Source organism: Leucoraja erinacea, chromosome 5 (genome assembly GCF_028641065.1).
Source record: "Leucoraja erinacea ecotype New England chromosome 5, Leri_hhj_1, whole genome shotgun sequence".
NCBI lineage: Eukaryota > Metazoa > Chordata > Chondrichthyes > Rajiformes > Rajidae > Leucoraja > Leucoraja erinaceus.
In genome coordinates, this window is record NC_073381.1 from 39,239,312 (window position 1) to 39,254,947 (window position 15,636).

At 41.2% G+C, this 15,636-nt stretch overlaps 1 protein-coding gene across 1 annotated transcript; it reads right to left on the reverse strand.

Annotated features, from left to right (window-relative positions):
* zmp:0000001267 (b(0,+)-type amino acid transporter 1) lies at window positions 1–15,234 on the reverse strand. Its single transcript, XM_055635387.1, has 6 exons — window positions 13,358–15,234; window positions 12,730–12,863; window positions 9,239–9,368; window positions 5,509–5,633; window positions 3,984–4,071; window positions 1–1,319 (listed from the first exon to the last, which is right to left on the reverse strand). Exons 1-6 carry the CDS (start codon window positions 14,066–14,068, stop codon window positions 1,086–1,088), a joined length of 1,422 nt encoding a protein of 473 aa, XP_055491362.1. The 5' UTR covers window positions 14,069–15,234; the 3' UTR covers window positions 1–1,085.
* Window positions 15,235–15,636: the final 402 nt, after the last annotated feature.

A 15,636-nucleotide genomic window follows, 5' to 3' on the forward strand; every position in this document is an offset into this window, starting at 1 on the left:
ATCGGTGACGTTTCGGGTCACAATGATTCTTCAATCTGAAGAAGGGTCTCAAACCGAAACGTCACTTAGTTCTTTTCTCCAGAGATGCTGCCTGACCCACTGAGTTACTCCAGCTTTTTGTGTCTATCTGGTATAAACCAGCATCTGCAGTTCCTTCCTACACTTTTTGTCTGCTCCAGTAGAAGAAATAATAGGTATTTTTTCCATGGCTAATGTTCAAGAATAGCCTGAGAATGAATGATAAACTTATAATAACCTGGTTGTGTGCTGGTAGTCATTAAAGCTATAAACATAGTCACAGAGTTGACGTGGAAAAGCTTTTCCCACTGAGAGTAGGGAAGATTCAAACAAGGGGACATGACATGAGAATTAAGGGACTGATGTTTAGGGGTAACATGAGGGGGAACTTCTTTACTCAGAGAGTGGTAGCTGTGTGGAATGAGCTTCCAGTGAAGGTGGTGGAGGCAGGTTCGTTTTTATCATTTAAAAATAAATTGGATAGTTATATGGATGGGAAGGGAATTGAGGGTTATGGTCTGAGCGCAGGTATATGGGACTAGGGGAGATTATGTGTTCGGCACGGACTAGAAGGGTCGAGATGGCCTGTTTCCGTGCTGTAATTGTTATATGGTTATTATATTATATGGTTATAATGTTTCTAAGGCATCAGTGATAACATGGGTGGGAGATTGGAACTTTCACGTGGTCCGCCCTGTTTCGACGAATGCAATCAACCTGGTGTGCACAATCAAATAAGATCAAATAGAACAAGTTGTCCTACAACTTTAGGCTGTGCACGCCATACGCAAGAAGACAAAGAAGAAGAAGTGATAACTTTATTTACTGTATATCACAGAGTAAATCAAACTGTGAATGAGTCCCAAATAATAACATTTAAGCAATGTACGGTGCTGGAATATATTGGCAATTCTTTCCCCTGATGAAGCATGGCCCACTGAGTTTTGTAATTGCTTTCTATTCAGAATGGATAATGCCATCTTCAGCAATATTTGAGTTGAGTTGAGTTGAGTTTATTGTCACGTGTACCGAGACACGATGAAAAGCTTTTTTTTCTCTTTGACCTATTAATCCAAGTTTGATTGTGTTGGCCCAACTTCGAGCAGCAACTGCAGAAATATAGTGATCTGATCCATTGAGCAGGTGCATAGTTTGAAGTGAATCAATGGAAAATAAATCAATAAACCACTCAGCATGAACAAACCAACAAACAAGTATTCCATCTCAGGAGCTTCTATGAGTGGCGCCACCACCAGGCAGATCGAAATAATGAACATGAACACCGGAATGGGCAATGGCACCTATAAATAGAGAAATGAATTTTAATATGTCTTATGTTATCATTTGATTTTGTCTGTTCTAAAAAAATGATTGCAATGCATCTTATATAAGTTCATAAGTTTATCATATATAATGTTAATTGTACACACTATGACAATTCTAGAGCTTTTGACAAATAGCATAGAATATCCAAAATGCAAACCAGATTTTCTGTTCATTTCACTGTCATATTCCTCACTCCCCAAGAAGCTGATGCTGCCCCTTAAATGTTTATTTTGTAAGTGCCAATTGTAACACCATGCCTATGGATGCCATGTTATGCAGATGTCCATTTCCTTTCTCATTAATGGCTGTGCAAAGGATGCAAAAAGATGACCACAATCTGGGTCAAGAAAGGGAACTTCACAAAGGAAATCATAAGTAAACCAACTGGTCAACATCTTGATCCAAAACTCACAGTGTTGTTTGAAGTTATTCGTGGAGACAAAATCATTCTTTTTGAAACTGTGCAGATAGGGTCACTAAAATATCAAGATAGTGAAACCATGTGAGGCAATAAACACATGACTTAAGTGCCTCTTTGTGGACAATCTCACAGTTCATTCATGCCCCTATTCTCTGAAACCTCCTGCTTAGACCTCTTCAACTTGTCAATTTTCTAAACAATTTATTTAGGGTGCCTCTGCCCATGCTCACAATAGTCTCTTAAGAGCACAGCATTCTTTTTAAATTGTAAATTGCCATCCTATAATCTTTCACTCAATCATGTGTGGTTAAGGTTAGTTTGTTTTTATTTCAAGATCCCCTGGATAATTCCACTCGAATAAGAAAGTATCAGAAGAAAGACCTTGATGTGTGATTCATACAGTGTGTTTATTTCTATCTTGAAAGAACTATCTTGCGTTTGGTTAACTATTTGCAGATCGTATACATTGCACTCCTCGTCCAGTTGTTTCCTCTCCAACTTAACAGAACTTTGCATCTTTGCACTCTCCTTAACAGAAGAGATAATATTTTTGTCTTTGTAATGCTGCCTTTCTTTTTGAACCCAACTCGCATTCTTTCCTCTTCAGTCTTCAAAGTCAATACATTGACTCTTCACAAATTTGCAACTGAAATCGAAATCTCTAATGGAATGTTTACCCTTTCAGAGAAGTGAGACTAACCCTTCTGAGAGTCACAGATTATGTCTGCTTTGAATTTGATACACACATCCTTCCTCATCGTACTCTTCCTATTTACAGACAATGACAAGAAAGGCTTCTCTTCAAGGTTTACTCAAGGAATTCATCAAATAAAAGGAAGCATGCATTATGAAACATAATTCCCACCATTTCAAAACTGCCCTTCACATCTATGAATATTTAAATTATTATTGAGTTTCTTTAAAAAAAATGAAAATGAAATGAAATGAAATGAAATGAAATGAAATGATGAAATGAAATGATTCAATTTATTGTCATTGTCAGTGTACAGTACAGAGACAACGAAATGCATTTTTAGCATCTCCCTTGAAAGGGAGACACAGGGCGTCGCGGTGTGCCCGCGCCTGCCGCCGTAATTACATTCCATTACAGGCAAAGGTGGGTGAAGTGTCTTGCCCAAGGACACAACGACAGTATGCACTCCAAGCGGGATTTGAACCGGCTACCTTCCGGTCGCCAGCCGAACTCTTAGCCCATTGTGCTATCTGTCGCCCTATAAATCTCTATTTAAGCTCATCGTTGCCCAAAATCTATCGACCACAGCAAGCAATGTGAGTGTGGTGGACTGAAATATATTCCATATTTACCTTTGATTATATTCAATAAACCTTGCCAACATAAGTGGATAGTGTGTGAAGGTTTTAGAGAGGATGTAGGTTTACTGGGATGTAGCCTGAATTGGAGTATATTTTCCATGAGGAGAGGTTTTCACGAGGACACCGGAGGCTTAGGGATGAGGATGGGGTGGGGTGAATGGAGGTGATGACCTGATGGAAGTATATACAATTATGAGGGGCATAGTGTAGATGGTCACTTTTCTTTTCAGGATGGGGAGATCCAATACTTGAGGGAATTGGTTTTAGGTGAGAGGGGAAAATTTTAAGGAGATTTATAAGGCTAGTGTTTCCACTGAGGGTGGAGGATGCCTGTAAGGCACTGATGGAAGCAGTATAGATAGGAATGTTTGAGAGGCATTTAGACAGACACATGAGCAGGCAGGAAAAAGAGGGGAATGGGTCAAGTGCAAGCAGGTGTGCTTCAGTTAGATCGGCATAAGACACAAAGGGCTGAAGGGGTTTTTCCTGTGCTGCACAGTTCTATCTTTTATGTGGGGGTTACTTGGTGGTGAGGCTTTCCATGTGAAATGATTTCATGAGAGGCCATCAAAGCAAGCCCAGTCCACAGAAAGGAGAAAGTAATGATTCTCTCTTGGCCTAAACTGTCAAACCTGTTAAACATTAGATGACATCAAATGTGCCAGAAAAAAATAAAAATAAAATAAAGACCCAGATGATAATTTTCCCTTTTTGAAAAGAACCTAAAACACTTTGAACATTCTCAAAATATTTATGAAATAAGAAATGGTAAAACATTTTAAAAAAAAGTGGGGAGGGTTATACAAATAGAAACTGATGTTAGAAAAGCTAAACATAATAAAGAGCACTTTCATGGGAGTAATTGTGTAAAGCTAAATCTTACATTGAAAGGTCGATGAAGATGTGGCTTCTTAATTTTCATGTACACCAGTGCAGCAAAAGCCTGACTATAAAAGAACCAAGCTGTAAAACTTTTAGATAAGAAAAAAAAAGTTAATGTGGAAATGGTAGGTTTACCACAAAAAAAATTAATGTACATTACTGTACTATACTAATCTTCAAAATGTGTGCTGGCTTTTTTAGAGCCTCATACACCATAGAGTTATAGTAATTCAACTCAGAAACAAGACATTCAACCCACCCAGTCTGCACCAATCATCAACCACCCGTTTGCACTCATCCTTTGTTGAGAACTATTTTTTAATCTCTCCACATGCTGATCATCATCCCCCAATTCTACCATTCCCTCACACAATAGAGTCAATTTGCAGTGGCCAACTGACCCACCAAGCTACTCGTATTGGGATGTGGGAGGAAACTAGAGTGCTTAGGGGAAAACCCACATGGTGACAGGGAGAACTTGCAAACTCCACAAAGACAGCGCCAGAGGTTTAGATTGAACCTGGGTCAAGGATGTAACTAACAGCCAGATAAAGGGGAACCAGAGGATGAATGTACTTGGATTTAAAAAAAAGGCATGCAGTGAAGTGCCATGTAAAAAGGACAAGACGTCATGGCAGTATGCAGGGAGATGTGGTAATATTTTATTATGGATACCGGATTGGCTGACTGACAGAAAATGGTTTAAATATATGGATCATTTTCAGGTTACTAATCTGTAACTCATAAGGTAACATAGGGATCAGTGAGGGAGTGAGGGAGGGCACGACTACTTCAATCTACACTAATGATAGATGAAAGGACCAAGTATACTGTTGCCAAAATTGTTGATAAATCAAAGCTACTTGTCTGCAAAACATAAAGAGTCTGCCAGGCATAGTCTGTAGGTGAGTCGGTGGATTACAAATTAGAAGTTGTGTACTGTGAGGAAATGTGAGATTGTCCACTTTGGTGAGAAGAATGGAAAGGTAAAATGCCAATTAAATGGAGAAAGACTATGGAATGTTGCTCCAAAGAGGGATTTAAGTGTCCTTCGTGTGAAACACAAGGTGTTAGCATGCAAATGCAGCAAGTAATTAGGAAGGCAAATGGAATGTAGGGCTTTATTACTACAGGGAAGTTTTGTTACAATTGTACAGAGTGTTGCATTACTTCACAAACGTTTGACCACTTTATTTAAGGAAGGATATACCGTCCTTCCATCTGCGTCATGCAGCAAACATTTTCTAGGTTAATTCTTGGAATGAAAGCTTTGTGTTACGTGGAATAAGTGTGCAGAATGGATCTATGCATACTGGAGGTTAAAGGTGTTGGAGGCAATCTAGCAACATGTGAATATCATTGGGGGTTTTGACAGGGAAGATGCTAGAGAAAAGTTTCCACTTCATATTTCACGGTCTCACATTTTTATGATTGTTCTGCCAATGTTTTGTGGATGATAGGAACAGCCCCATGGAATCACTGTTATAGGTGAAAATATTGTTGAGAAAAACCTGTTCTGGGCAAACCTGAAATATTTGACAATGGATCCAAAATCGCCTGGGATTAATAATATCAAAGCAATGAATGCTGTGAATAGAAGTGCAGGCAATGGTGTCAACCGCTTCACATGTGCCATGGAGAGAATGTCTGGCTGGGAGAAAATTAATAAAAAGAGTATTAGAAGTACAAATTAGAAGTTCCACAATGCAAAAGAAACACTTGAAACCTACTTATTCATAAATATGCTATAGCCACATTTCATACAATTATCATTATGGCTTTAAAAAAAAATTATGTACAGTTCTCTGCCAAACCCAATGGGTAGAAATTCATCTTTGGCCACTAAAATTAAAGATGTACCTGTACGTGAGTATTGACCGTGGGTTATATTTATTTCAGCATATTCAGCTCCATTGATGGCTGACAAACACGTCCGCATTAGCAATAAAAAATGAATTTCTAGCATACTGGAGTACATTTTTACTTGTCATTTACTCAGTAATACTTTATTGTGCTGGTCACGCTTCATCTATGAACTTTGATGCCCGTAAGGAGCAGGAATCCTCTTTGCTCACAACGATGCTGAATGTTATCGTTGTTCTCACTAACCTGGCTTTGAATACTAACACATGACAGAATCAACCTGGGCAATGCCATTAATTATTCTATGACCCAACTTTTAAAGAACATAGGACTGCAATACTCTACCACTTTTTCAATCTATGCTCTTTCAGTTCTCTATTGGAGTGCATTTTACACCGATTACTACTTTCCCTTGCTTCGTATACTCATCTCCCAACCCTGATTTCCTCATTTCCCTTTTATTCCCCTTTTCTTCCTCCCCCTGTTCCCATCCACTTATATCCCTGCCTCTGGCAGCCAATTTCACTCCTCCTCTCCTTATATGACACATTTGTCCACCTTTGACTAACACTTCACCATCTGTCAACTATACCAACCTTAGCCAGTATTCGTCTGCAGAAGAGTCTCGACCCGAAACGTAACCCATTTCTTCTATCCAGGGATGCTGCCCTGTCCCGCTGAGTTATTCCAGCATTTTGTGTCTATCTCCACCTATCCCTTGCCAGGCTTTGTCCCGTTCACACCTCTCTAGCTTTCTCTCCACTACACTCAGTCAGAAGAGGGTCCTGACCCGAAACATCGTCTGCCCATTCCCTCCACATATACTACCTGATCTTCCAGCATCTTGTTTTTGTTTCTGACTATGAGCATGGGATCTAGAAGAAAACCCTGTACAGGAAGGAATGCCAGAACCCCTACTTAAGTTCCCCAACTGTAATCAGTGTTAAATAAAGATGACTGATAACTTTCTTCTAGTCAGCTGAAGGGCCATTTACATGAAATGTTAACGCTGTTTCTCTTACCACAGTTACCATCTGTCTGCTGAGCAGTTCTGTCTGCATTTCAATCATCTGTCAGGATGCCCAGTGGTGCATTACAATACATTATTGGTGGCTCTTTGAGAGTGAAATTCAATTGTATCCAGATCACCAATGGAAAAGAAGAGATTGCCAACTTGCCTCACACTGAACACAAATTTCCTTTCAGTTCTCTATCTGCAAAAGTTAATGTTATGCATTTTACATGATTCAATGTATCAAATATGGTAGGGCTACAAGCCTAGGCTGCTGGAACTGAAAAACAACAGTTGTCTGGCAACGGGCTGAAGAGGCACTGCATATAGAAATAAATAGGACCAGAGATACTTGGAGTGCCAAGGGACTAGGATGATTCATCTCATTTTAAACTTTAGAATGGACGTATATTTCACCCTAGTACAAATGTTTATTGTAATGCTCAAATAGACATTTGATGTTTTAAAAAACATGCTCAATGCAGTCTTTGCAAGGCACTTAACATCCCCCCTTTGCCCTATCATGAGAGAATAACAATAGAAGATTCAATGTTCTACACATGTGTGTCTTTTATCCTTTTTGAGGAATAGCACAAAGAAATGTTGCAGACATTATTGTAAAATTATTCAACAGGTCAAATATTATTTCTGGTTGAAAATAATCCATTTATGGAACCAATAATCCTGCTGCCAAAAATAATAATTTTTGACATCTGTGACACAAGTGGTAGTATTCTCATTCCTGAGCCTGAATGCACAGATTCAAGTCCCACCCCAGGGTTCTCAACAAGTTCTGATGGAGTACTGTCTGATGAAATGTTAAATCAAGGCATCTAAGCGCTGGCGGCGCCAGTGGTGGGCCTCGGCAGTGGTGAAGCCTCGGCAGTGGTGAAGCCTCGGCGACGGCAGTGAGGCCTCAGCGGTGGTGGTGATACTTTGGCGGGCGTGACGGTGAGGCCTCAGCGGTGGTGGTGATACTTTGGCGGGCGTGACGGTGAAGCCTCGGCGGCGGTGGTGGAGCCTCACGGCGATGAGTCTGTAAGGGTCGGAGGGGAAGAATAATGGAGGACCCGGCGTGGGGGGACCGCCGTAAGGGAGGGGGAAGAACAATGGACAATGGAGGACCCAGCGTGGGGGGAACCGCTGGGGAGAGTGGAGAACAAAGGAGGAGCCGGCGTACTTTGTAACCAGTGCCGGATTTACGTATAAGCTAAACAAGCTATAGCTTAGGGCCCCCACTTTCTAGGGGGCCCCCCGAAAATATTGATGGGCCTCAAGGTCTAGGGGGGCCTCGGGCCAAGGCAGAACACCTACCGTTCAACTCTGGGCGGCCCCCCTCTCTATCTCTCTCTCTCCATCTCCCCCAGCTATCCGTGTCCGGGCCGCCAGGCTCCGCTCGCTCCTCATGCGCCGGCACGGCAGGCCGCCTTGCACATGCGCACAACCATGGTCAGCACATCATCGGCCGCCCTGCGCATGCGCACTGCAACGGCAACTGGTCGGCGCTGGACACTTTCTCCCTCGCTTTGAATTGTGGGAGATTTAGCCGCCATGGCTGTCCGGTCGTTGGGGGCCTCACAAGTGGAACAGCTTAGGGCCTCTCTTCATCTAAATCTGGCACTGTTTGTAACTTTGTTGGCGCCATTGGTGGTCGCTTTTTGTATACAATGGGTATGCAAGCAAAGAATTTCACTGTGCCTAGTCACATTTGAGAATAAAGTATTCAATTCAATTCCATTCCATTCCATATGCTCAATCAGATGGATGTAAGATAATTAAGCCTATTTGAAACTTGAAAATGGCCGTTTCCTTCGCCATAATCCAAATGTTTATTGTGATACTTGAATAGACATTAGATTTTTTTTAATTAAAGGTAGAGCCAAACAAGCTCAGTGAGGTCTTTGCAATGCCCTTAGCATCCCTCTTCTCCAGGCATGAGAGAATAATAAGTGGCCAAAGTTTCTCCTTCTGTCAAATGAACAAAGTAAGTTCAAGTCAAGTGATGAGTTGTGGGGGCTTCCCTGTGTGCAGAATTGGTCCCACTTTTTCTACCTTACAACCACGACTTCATTGGTTGGAAGCATTTTAAGAAATGTTGGATGTTTTTCTTTCATGCGTGTGTCCTCTTAGATACAGGCTTTCTGCCTAATGTCTCACTTACTTGCTCCAAGATTTGGATTTAATTTAAAGCTGTTTGAGAAGTAGGCTGTCAAATCCCCTTAGATCATTTTCCAATTCCCTGTGTCTGAACTTGACCTGTTCTCTGCAGACTCCAACCAACATCACATTTCCCCCATATCACTTCTGTTTAAAGACATGAGAAAGATGCGGCTCTGAATTGCCAGATTAGTATTCCATGTCGGTAGTTTGTCTGTCCTTACCAGTGAACCTTCTCTGGCTGCTATGTAGCAAGTTCGACCACCAGTGAAGAAAGTGCCATTCATGGACCCAAACGTGGAAAGTACAACTGACAGTGGAATGATCCATGTCCAACTGCCCAAGACTTTGTTTCTAAAATTGGAAAGCATTTAGAGATCATGACAGACATTACAAAATAAACCATTTATATTGTGCTGAGGACACTCTCCCTAAAATATTATTCTGTTAAAACTTTATTCACATGAATTATTATGTATATATTTTTTATTCCCTCCACTCCGCAGTAAATGTGGCAGCACTGATACACAAATGGAAGTGGTGAATACTGGATAGACACAAAATGCTGGAGTAACTCAGTGGGACAGGCAGCATCTCTGGATAGAAGGAATGGGTGACGTTTTGGTTCGAGACCCTTCTTGGACCCAAACGTGGAAAGTCACCGTTGACTCCGGCGACTGTGCAATCCTGCTTCTTCTCGACCTCAGCGCAGCATTTGATACTGTCGACCACACCATCCTAATTGACCGTCTCCGGTACGGGGTTGGTATTGATGGCACTGCCCTGAGCTGGCACTGCCCTGAGTTTCTCTACTAACACAGGCAACTCTTTCTCCTCCCCAGCTAGCCTCTGCTGCGGGGTTCCACAAGGTTCCATCCTTGGCCCCATTCTCTTCTCCCTGTATATGCTTAGGCCAAGTCATTCAAAGGCACGGCATTTCCTTCCATTGCTATGGAGACGATACACAAATCTATCTCCCCCTGAAGCACAAAAAAATGATCAAATCTACTTGGAAGCCTTACCCCATTACTCAAACCTCACGTCAAAAACCTTGGGGTGATATTTGACTCAGCATTGAAATTTGACAAACAAGTTAATGCCGTGGTAAAAGCTAGCTTCTTCCAGCTTCGGACGATAGCTAAAATAAAACAATTCACCCCAGTTTGACGACCTCGAAAAGATCATCCACATATTTATCTCCTCCCGCCTCGACTACTGCAACTCCCTTTACACTGGCATCAGCCAATCTTCCCTGTCCCGCCTGAGACTCCTGACGGGCACCCGAAAAAGGGACCACATCATCCCAATTCTGGCCTCTCTCCACTGGCTCCCCGTGTGGTTCCGAATAAATTTCAAGATCCTTCTTTATGTTTACAAAGCCCTTATGGGGCTTGCCCCTACCTACATCAAAAGTCTGATTGAGAGGGGATCTCATAGATACTTACAATATTCTAAAGGGGTTGGACAGGCTAGATGCAGGAAGATTGCTCCCGATGTTGGGGAAGTCCAGGACAAGGGGTCACAGCTTAAGGATAAGGGGGAAAACTGAGATGAGAAGAACTTTTTTTCACACAGAGAGTGGTGAATCTCTGGAACTCTCTGCCACAGAGCGTAGTCAAGGCCAGTTCATTGGCTATATTTAAGAGGGAGTTAGATGTGGCCCTTGTGGTTAAGGGGATCAGAGGGTATGGAGAGAAGGCAGGTATGGGATACTGAGTTGGATGATCAGCCATGATCATATTGAATGGCGGTGTAGGCTCGAAGGTCCGAATGGCCTACTCCTGCACCTAATTTCTATGTTTCTATGTTTCTAACTGTTAAAAAAGGATGGGTTACCCAAAACATCATTCATCCTTTTTCTCTAGAGATGCTGCCTGACCTGCTGAAGGACTAAATAGGCAACACATCTGCTCTGCATCCAAAGCTTCGATCGCCCTGACGCGGATGGTTCAACTGCCCCGACCGCGGTGGAAAAGGTGGGAAGAAGATAATATGTTAATGCCTTCCATCACTGTGCACTGTGGTGGATGTTTATGTTAATTGTTATGTAGTTGTGTGTCTTGGTGTTTTTTTGGTATAACTGTTGGCAAATCAAATTATTTGTATGTTTTTACATACTTGGTTAATAAATTAATTACAATTACAATTACATTGTGGGATCAACAAGGATTGGCTACTTCAAGTCAGAAACTCCAAAGAAAGTCCTGGGATGGGTGTGAGGGAGTCAGGGAGAGGAGTTAATACAGATGAATAGTTCACAGCTATTCTTGACACAAAGCTGGGGGGCAGTGTGAACTGTGAACATGATGCTCTGTGACTTGGAAAGGTTGGATGAGTAGGCAGATGCATGGCAGATACAGTATAATGTGGATAAATGTGAGGTTATCCACTTTGGTGGAAAGAACAGGAAGGCAGATTATTATCTGAACGGTGTCAGGTTAGGAAAAGGTGAAGTACAACGAGACCTGGATGTTCTTGTACATCAGTCACTGAAAGGAAGCATGCAGGTACAGCACACAGGCTAGATGCAGAAAGCTAATGGCATGTTGGCCTTAATAACAAAAGGAGGAGTATAGGAGCAAAGAGGTCCTTCTGCAGTTGTACAGGGCCCTGATGAGACCACATCTGCCTTGGGTTTGGTGTGCAACTTTTTTCTCCTAATTTGAGGAAGGACATTCTTGCTATTGAGGGAATGCAGCGTAGTTTCACAAGGTTAATTCCCGGGATGGCGGGACTGTCATATGATGAAAGAATGGAGTGACTGGGCTTGTATTCACTGGAATTTACAAGGTTGAGAGATCTTAAAGAAACATATACAATTATTAAGGGATTGGACACGTTAGATGCAGGAAACATGTCCCCGATGTTGGGGGAGTCCAGAACCAGGGGGCAGTTTGAAGAATAAGGGGTAGGCCATTTTGGAACTGAGAAGAGGAAAAACATTTTCACCCAGAGAGTTGTGAATTCATGGAATTCTCTGCTTCAGAAGGCAATGGAGGCCGATTCACTGGATGCATTCAAGAGAGAGTTAGATAGAGCTCTTAGGGCTGGCGGAATCAAGGGATATGGGGAGAAGGCCGGAACGGGGTACTGATTGTGGATGATCAGCCATGATCAAATGAAATGGCGATGCTGGCTCGAAGGGCTGAATAGCCTACTCCTGCACCTATTGTGAATGTATCTATGACGCCACTATCCTTGCAAATATTGAGTTCAAGGAACTCACCGCTTATTGAGCTATTGTTTTCATAACTTCTATTCCTTCTACCAATTGACTGTAATCTTTCGCCAGGATAATTTATTTGTGCGAAGGGAAGTAGATCCTAACTGTTTATAGAACATAGAACAGTACAATACAGGAATGGGCTGACAACATCCAGCCTAAACATGATGCCAAGTTAACCTAACACCTCTGTCTGCACATTTATCCTATTTATCCTTTTTTTTCATAATTTTATCTTCTTTATTATGTACCCCTCAGTTTCCTTTATTCCAAAGAAAACAACCCCAGACTGTCTCTCCCTAAAAATATAATGATGCAGCCCAGGTAACATCTCTTCAATATTTTCTATACAGCTGTCACAGCCTTCCTATAGACTGGTGACAAAAAATAAACATATTACTGTAACTGACCTTTTTGAGCCCTTGTTTGACCAAAGTGGTATTGTTTTCCATGGTTCAGCCAATAAAGATAAATAACACAGTCTTAACTTACCCCCATGTTACAGCCACAGCTCCAGAGGACATCATTTCAGCTGGACTCATGGCTGCCAGGTAGCTAATATTTACCAGAATGTAAAGCAAAGTCACCAGTGGAAGGGAAATCAGTAAAGCTCGGGGCAGATTCACCTGAAACAATAAATTCACTGTAATCTCAATATTGGGTCAGAGGCAGAAGGGACTGCAGAGGCTGGAATCTGGAGCAACAAACAATCACCAGGTCGACTAGCATCTGTGGATGGAAAGCAACGGACAACGACTGCATCAGGAATAAGAGTGGAGAGGGAAGATAGCTAGATTAAAGAGGAGAAGTGGAGTGGTGAGATCGATGTGGGAATTGATAGGTGGACTGGGGAAAGGGTATTCGGCATATGGAGCAGGTTGGGGAGGGGAAGGGTTCTATTTGAACCTATGAGAAATTAATGAATAAGGTTCCATCATACAATTAACCCCCACTCAGCTATCTTAACTAAAACCCTTGGTGCATTCCACCCTTGGTGCTCAGCTTACACAAGAGGCGCGACCTGGTAATTTATGTTGCTGATGCCAAGTAACATTCCATTAAAGTCGTCATTTAAAAACAATATTTTGTGATGGATTAAGAGTGCTTGTTTTGTACTTACTTCTGGCCTCTTGATTTCTTCAGTCAAATTATTTAAATTACTCCATCCATCGTAGGACCAGAGGCCATGTTGTAAAGCGATTCCAATTGAGCTTATTCCACTTGAGCTTATTCCACTTGTTCCTTGAAAAGCATTCTGAAAACTCTGTGTGTGTCCATTGAGGATCAATAGTATCCCACCTACCACTATTACAAGCAAGGAGACTAGTTTGGCAAATGTGAAGATATTTTGAATGTCGGTTGCCAGTTTCACATTAAGACAGTTCACTACAGTGACAATTAAAATGCTGGCAGCAGCTGTACACTTTACCACAGCAGGAGGTGGTGGACATGCCCCATAAAATGGAGCTGCAGTGTATTGCGCCAGGCTCAAAGACATTGCTGCGATAGAAGCAGGTCTGACTACAAACACAGAAGTCCAAGAGAAAACAAAAGCTGGGACAGGACCGAAGTTTCTCAAGATGTATATATATTCTCCACCAGATTCCTTTATGACAGTCCCTAATTCTACGTATGAAAGAGCAGCTACCATGCACAGTAATCCACAGAATGTCCATACCAGAAGGCTGGCTCCAGGGCTCCCAATATATCGTAACACCCATTCTGGAGACATAAAGATGCCAGAGCCAATAATAGTTCCTACAATTAAAGACACAGAACTAATTAATCCAACTTCACGTTTTAAGTTTAGTTTTCCTGCAGTTGCTGCCATATCCAAGGCTGGCTGAATGCAGGCAACGCTTCTTCTTTTCTCTTTTAAAAATCTCGTTGCAGCTTCCTGTATATCAAAGGTCTAAATATTGAAACTGTTTTTTATTGCATCTCAAGTTCTAAGTCTCCTTGGCAATAAGAATATCTTGTAAACATTAACTGATGTTAATTGTAAATCTGATCATGTGCAGCAATTGGTTACAGCAACAGGTCATGTGTAAATCTGATCGTGTGCAGCAATAAAGCTTACAGCAACAGGTCATACTGCTCATTAATCTGAGTTGGTAACTAGCATCCATCCAACTTTCTTCATGTAACTCTATTCACAGACTCCTCTATTTCCTTTTCTCATTAATAATTACATAAACTTCTGTAAAATATACCTATGCCATTCTAATCAAACTAATTCTTCTGTAGTTATGATTAGTACTATCTCACCTCTGAGTGAGTAAATATAACTCTTTAAGACTATTCTGTTAAATCTATTCCAATGTTAACATCCACTGTTGGATCCTTCCTTATATAATGATAGGCCATTTACCTAGTCTATGCTCTCAGTCCCATTCCACCATTTATTTCCTTTTAATCTATTCTCTCACACATGCTCATTAACACCCTCTGATTTCCTCACCTCTCATCTCCACGAGGAGTACTTTGCAGGAGCCATTTTACCTCATGAGTCCATCTTTGGAATGTGGGAGGAAACTGGCATACCTGAAGGAAACTCCCATGTAAGAGGGAGAATGTGCAAACTCCATTCTCCTTGTGACATGGATGATTGCACTGGAGGCCAAGATTGAAGCCAGGTCAATGGTTCTGCGACACAGCTACACTAACTGCCCTGCAGGCTGCCGTTACATAACTGCTGCAATAGAAATGACTCAGCCTGTTCTTCCTTCCTGATAACTATAGCCTTGCATCTTCAGTGCCCTTCTCATAGTTCTATGTTGAATTTTCATGCCTATTTTATACATCAACCATGTTCTAGGTTTTTAATACATTTAGTCCTACTTCTCCTTTCTGTTTCATAAATAAAATCTGGTGCTGAATTCGCAAGTTGTAATGGAATTTTTAATTTGTGGCTTAACTTTAATAGATTTGTGTATTTGTATTCCAAGATCACATTTCCTGTAATCCAATTCAATTCTTATCCTCATAAATATGTGACTTCTGCACTTATTCTTTAACAAAAATCTAATGCCTCACACTTATCTATGTTAAAATTCATTTTTAAAATTTAAATTGAAAAACAACCAATATTTTAAATATCTTCAGATTTGCGACTTTGTGAAAAAATATATACAAGGATATCATAAAAGTAACTCCTGACTTATTGGAAGAAGCAATGAATATTGAAGCTGACTCACAAAAATTAATATCCTATTTATATAATAGTATTCTAAATATAGACCTACCATCGACAGAGGTACTTAGAGAAGAGTGGGAACGGGAATTAATGATAAAAATTACGAAGGTTAAATGGGAAAAATACCTGATATATATTCACAAATGTTCAATTAATGTAAGACATAATCTAATACAATTTAAAATTGTACATAGATTATATTA

Coding starts and splice junctions, on each gene's coding strand:
- zmp:0000001267 (XM_055635387.1), bottom strand. CDS start 14,068: ATGGCAGCAACTGCAGGAAAACTAAACTTAAAACGTGAAGTTGGATTA. Junction 9,369..12,729: donor GCTGTGGCTGTAACATGGGG/GTAAGTTAAGAC, acceptor TTCCAATTTTAG/AAACAAAGTCTTGGGCAGTT. Junction 1,320..3,983: donor ATCTTCATCGACCTTTCAAT/GTAAGATTTAGC, acceptor CTCTATTTATAG/GTGCCATTGCCCATTCCGGT.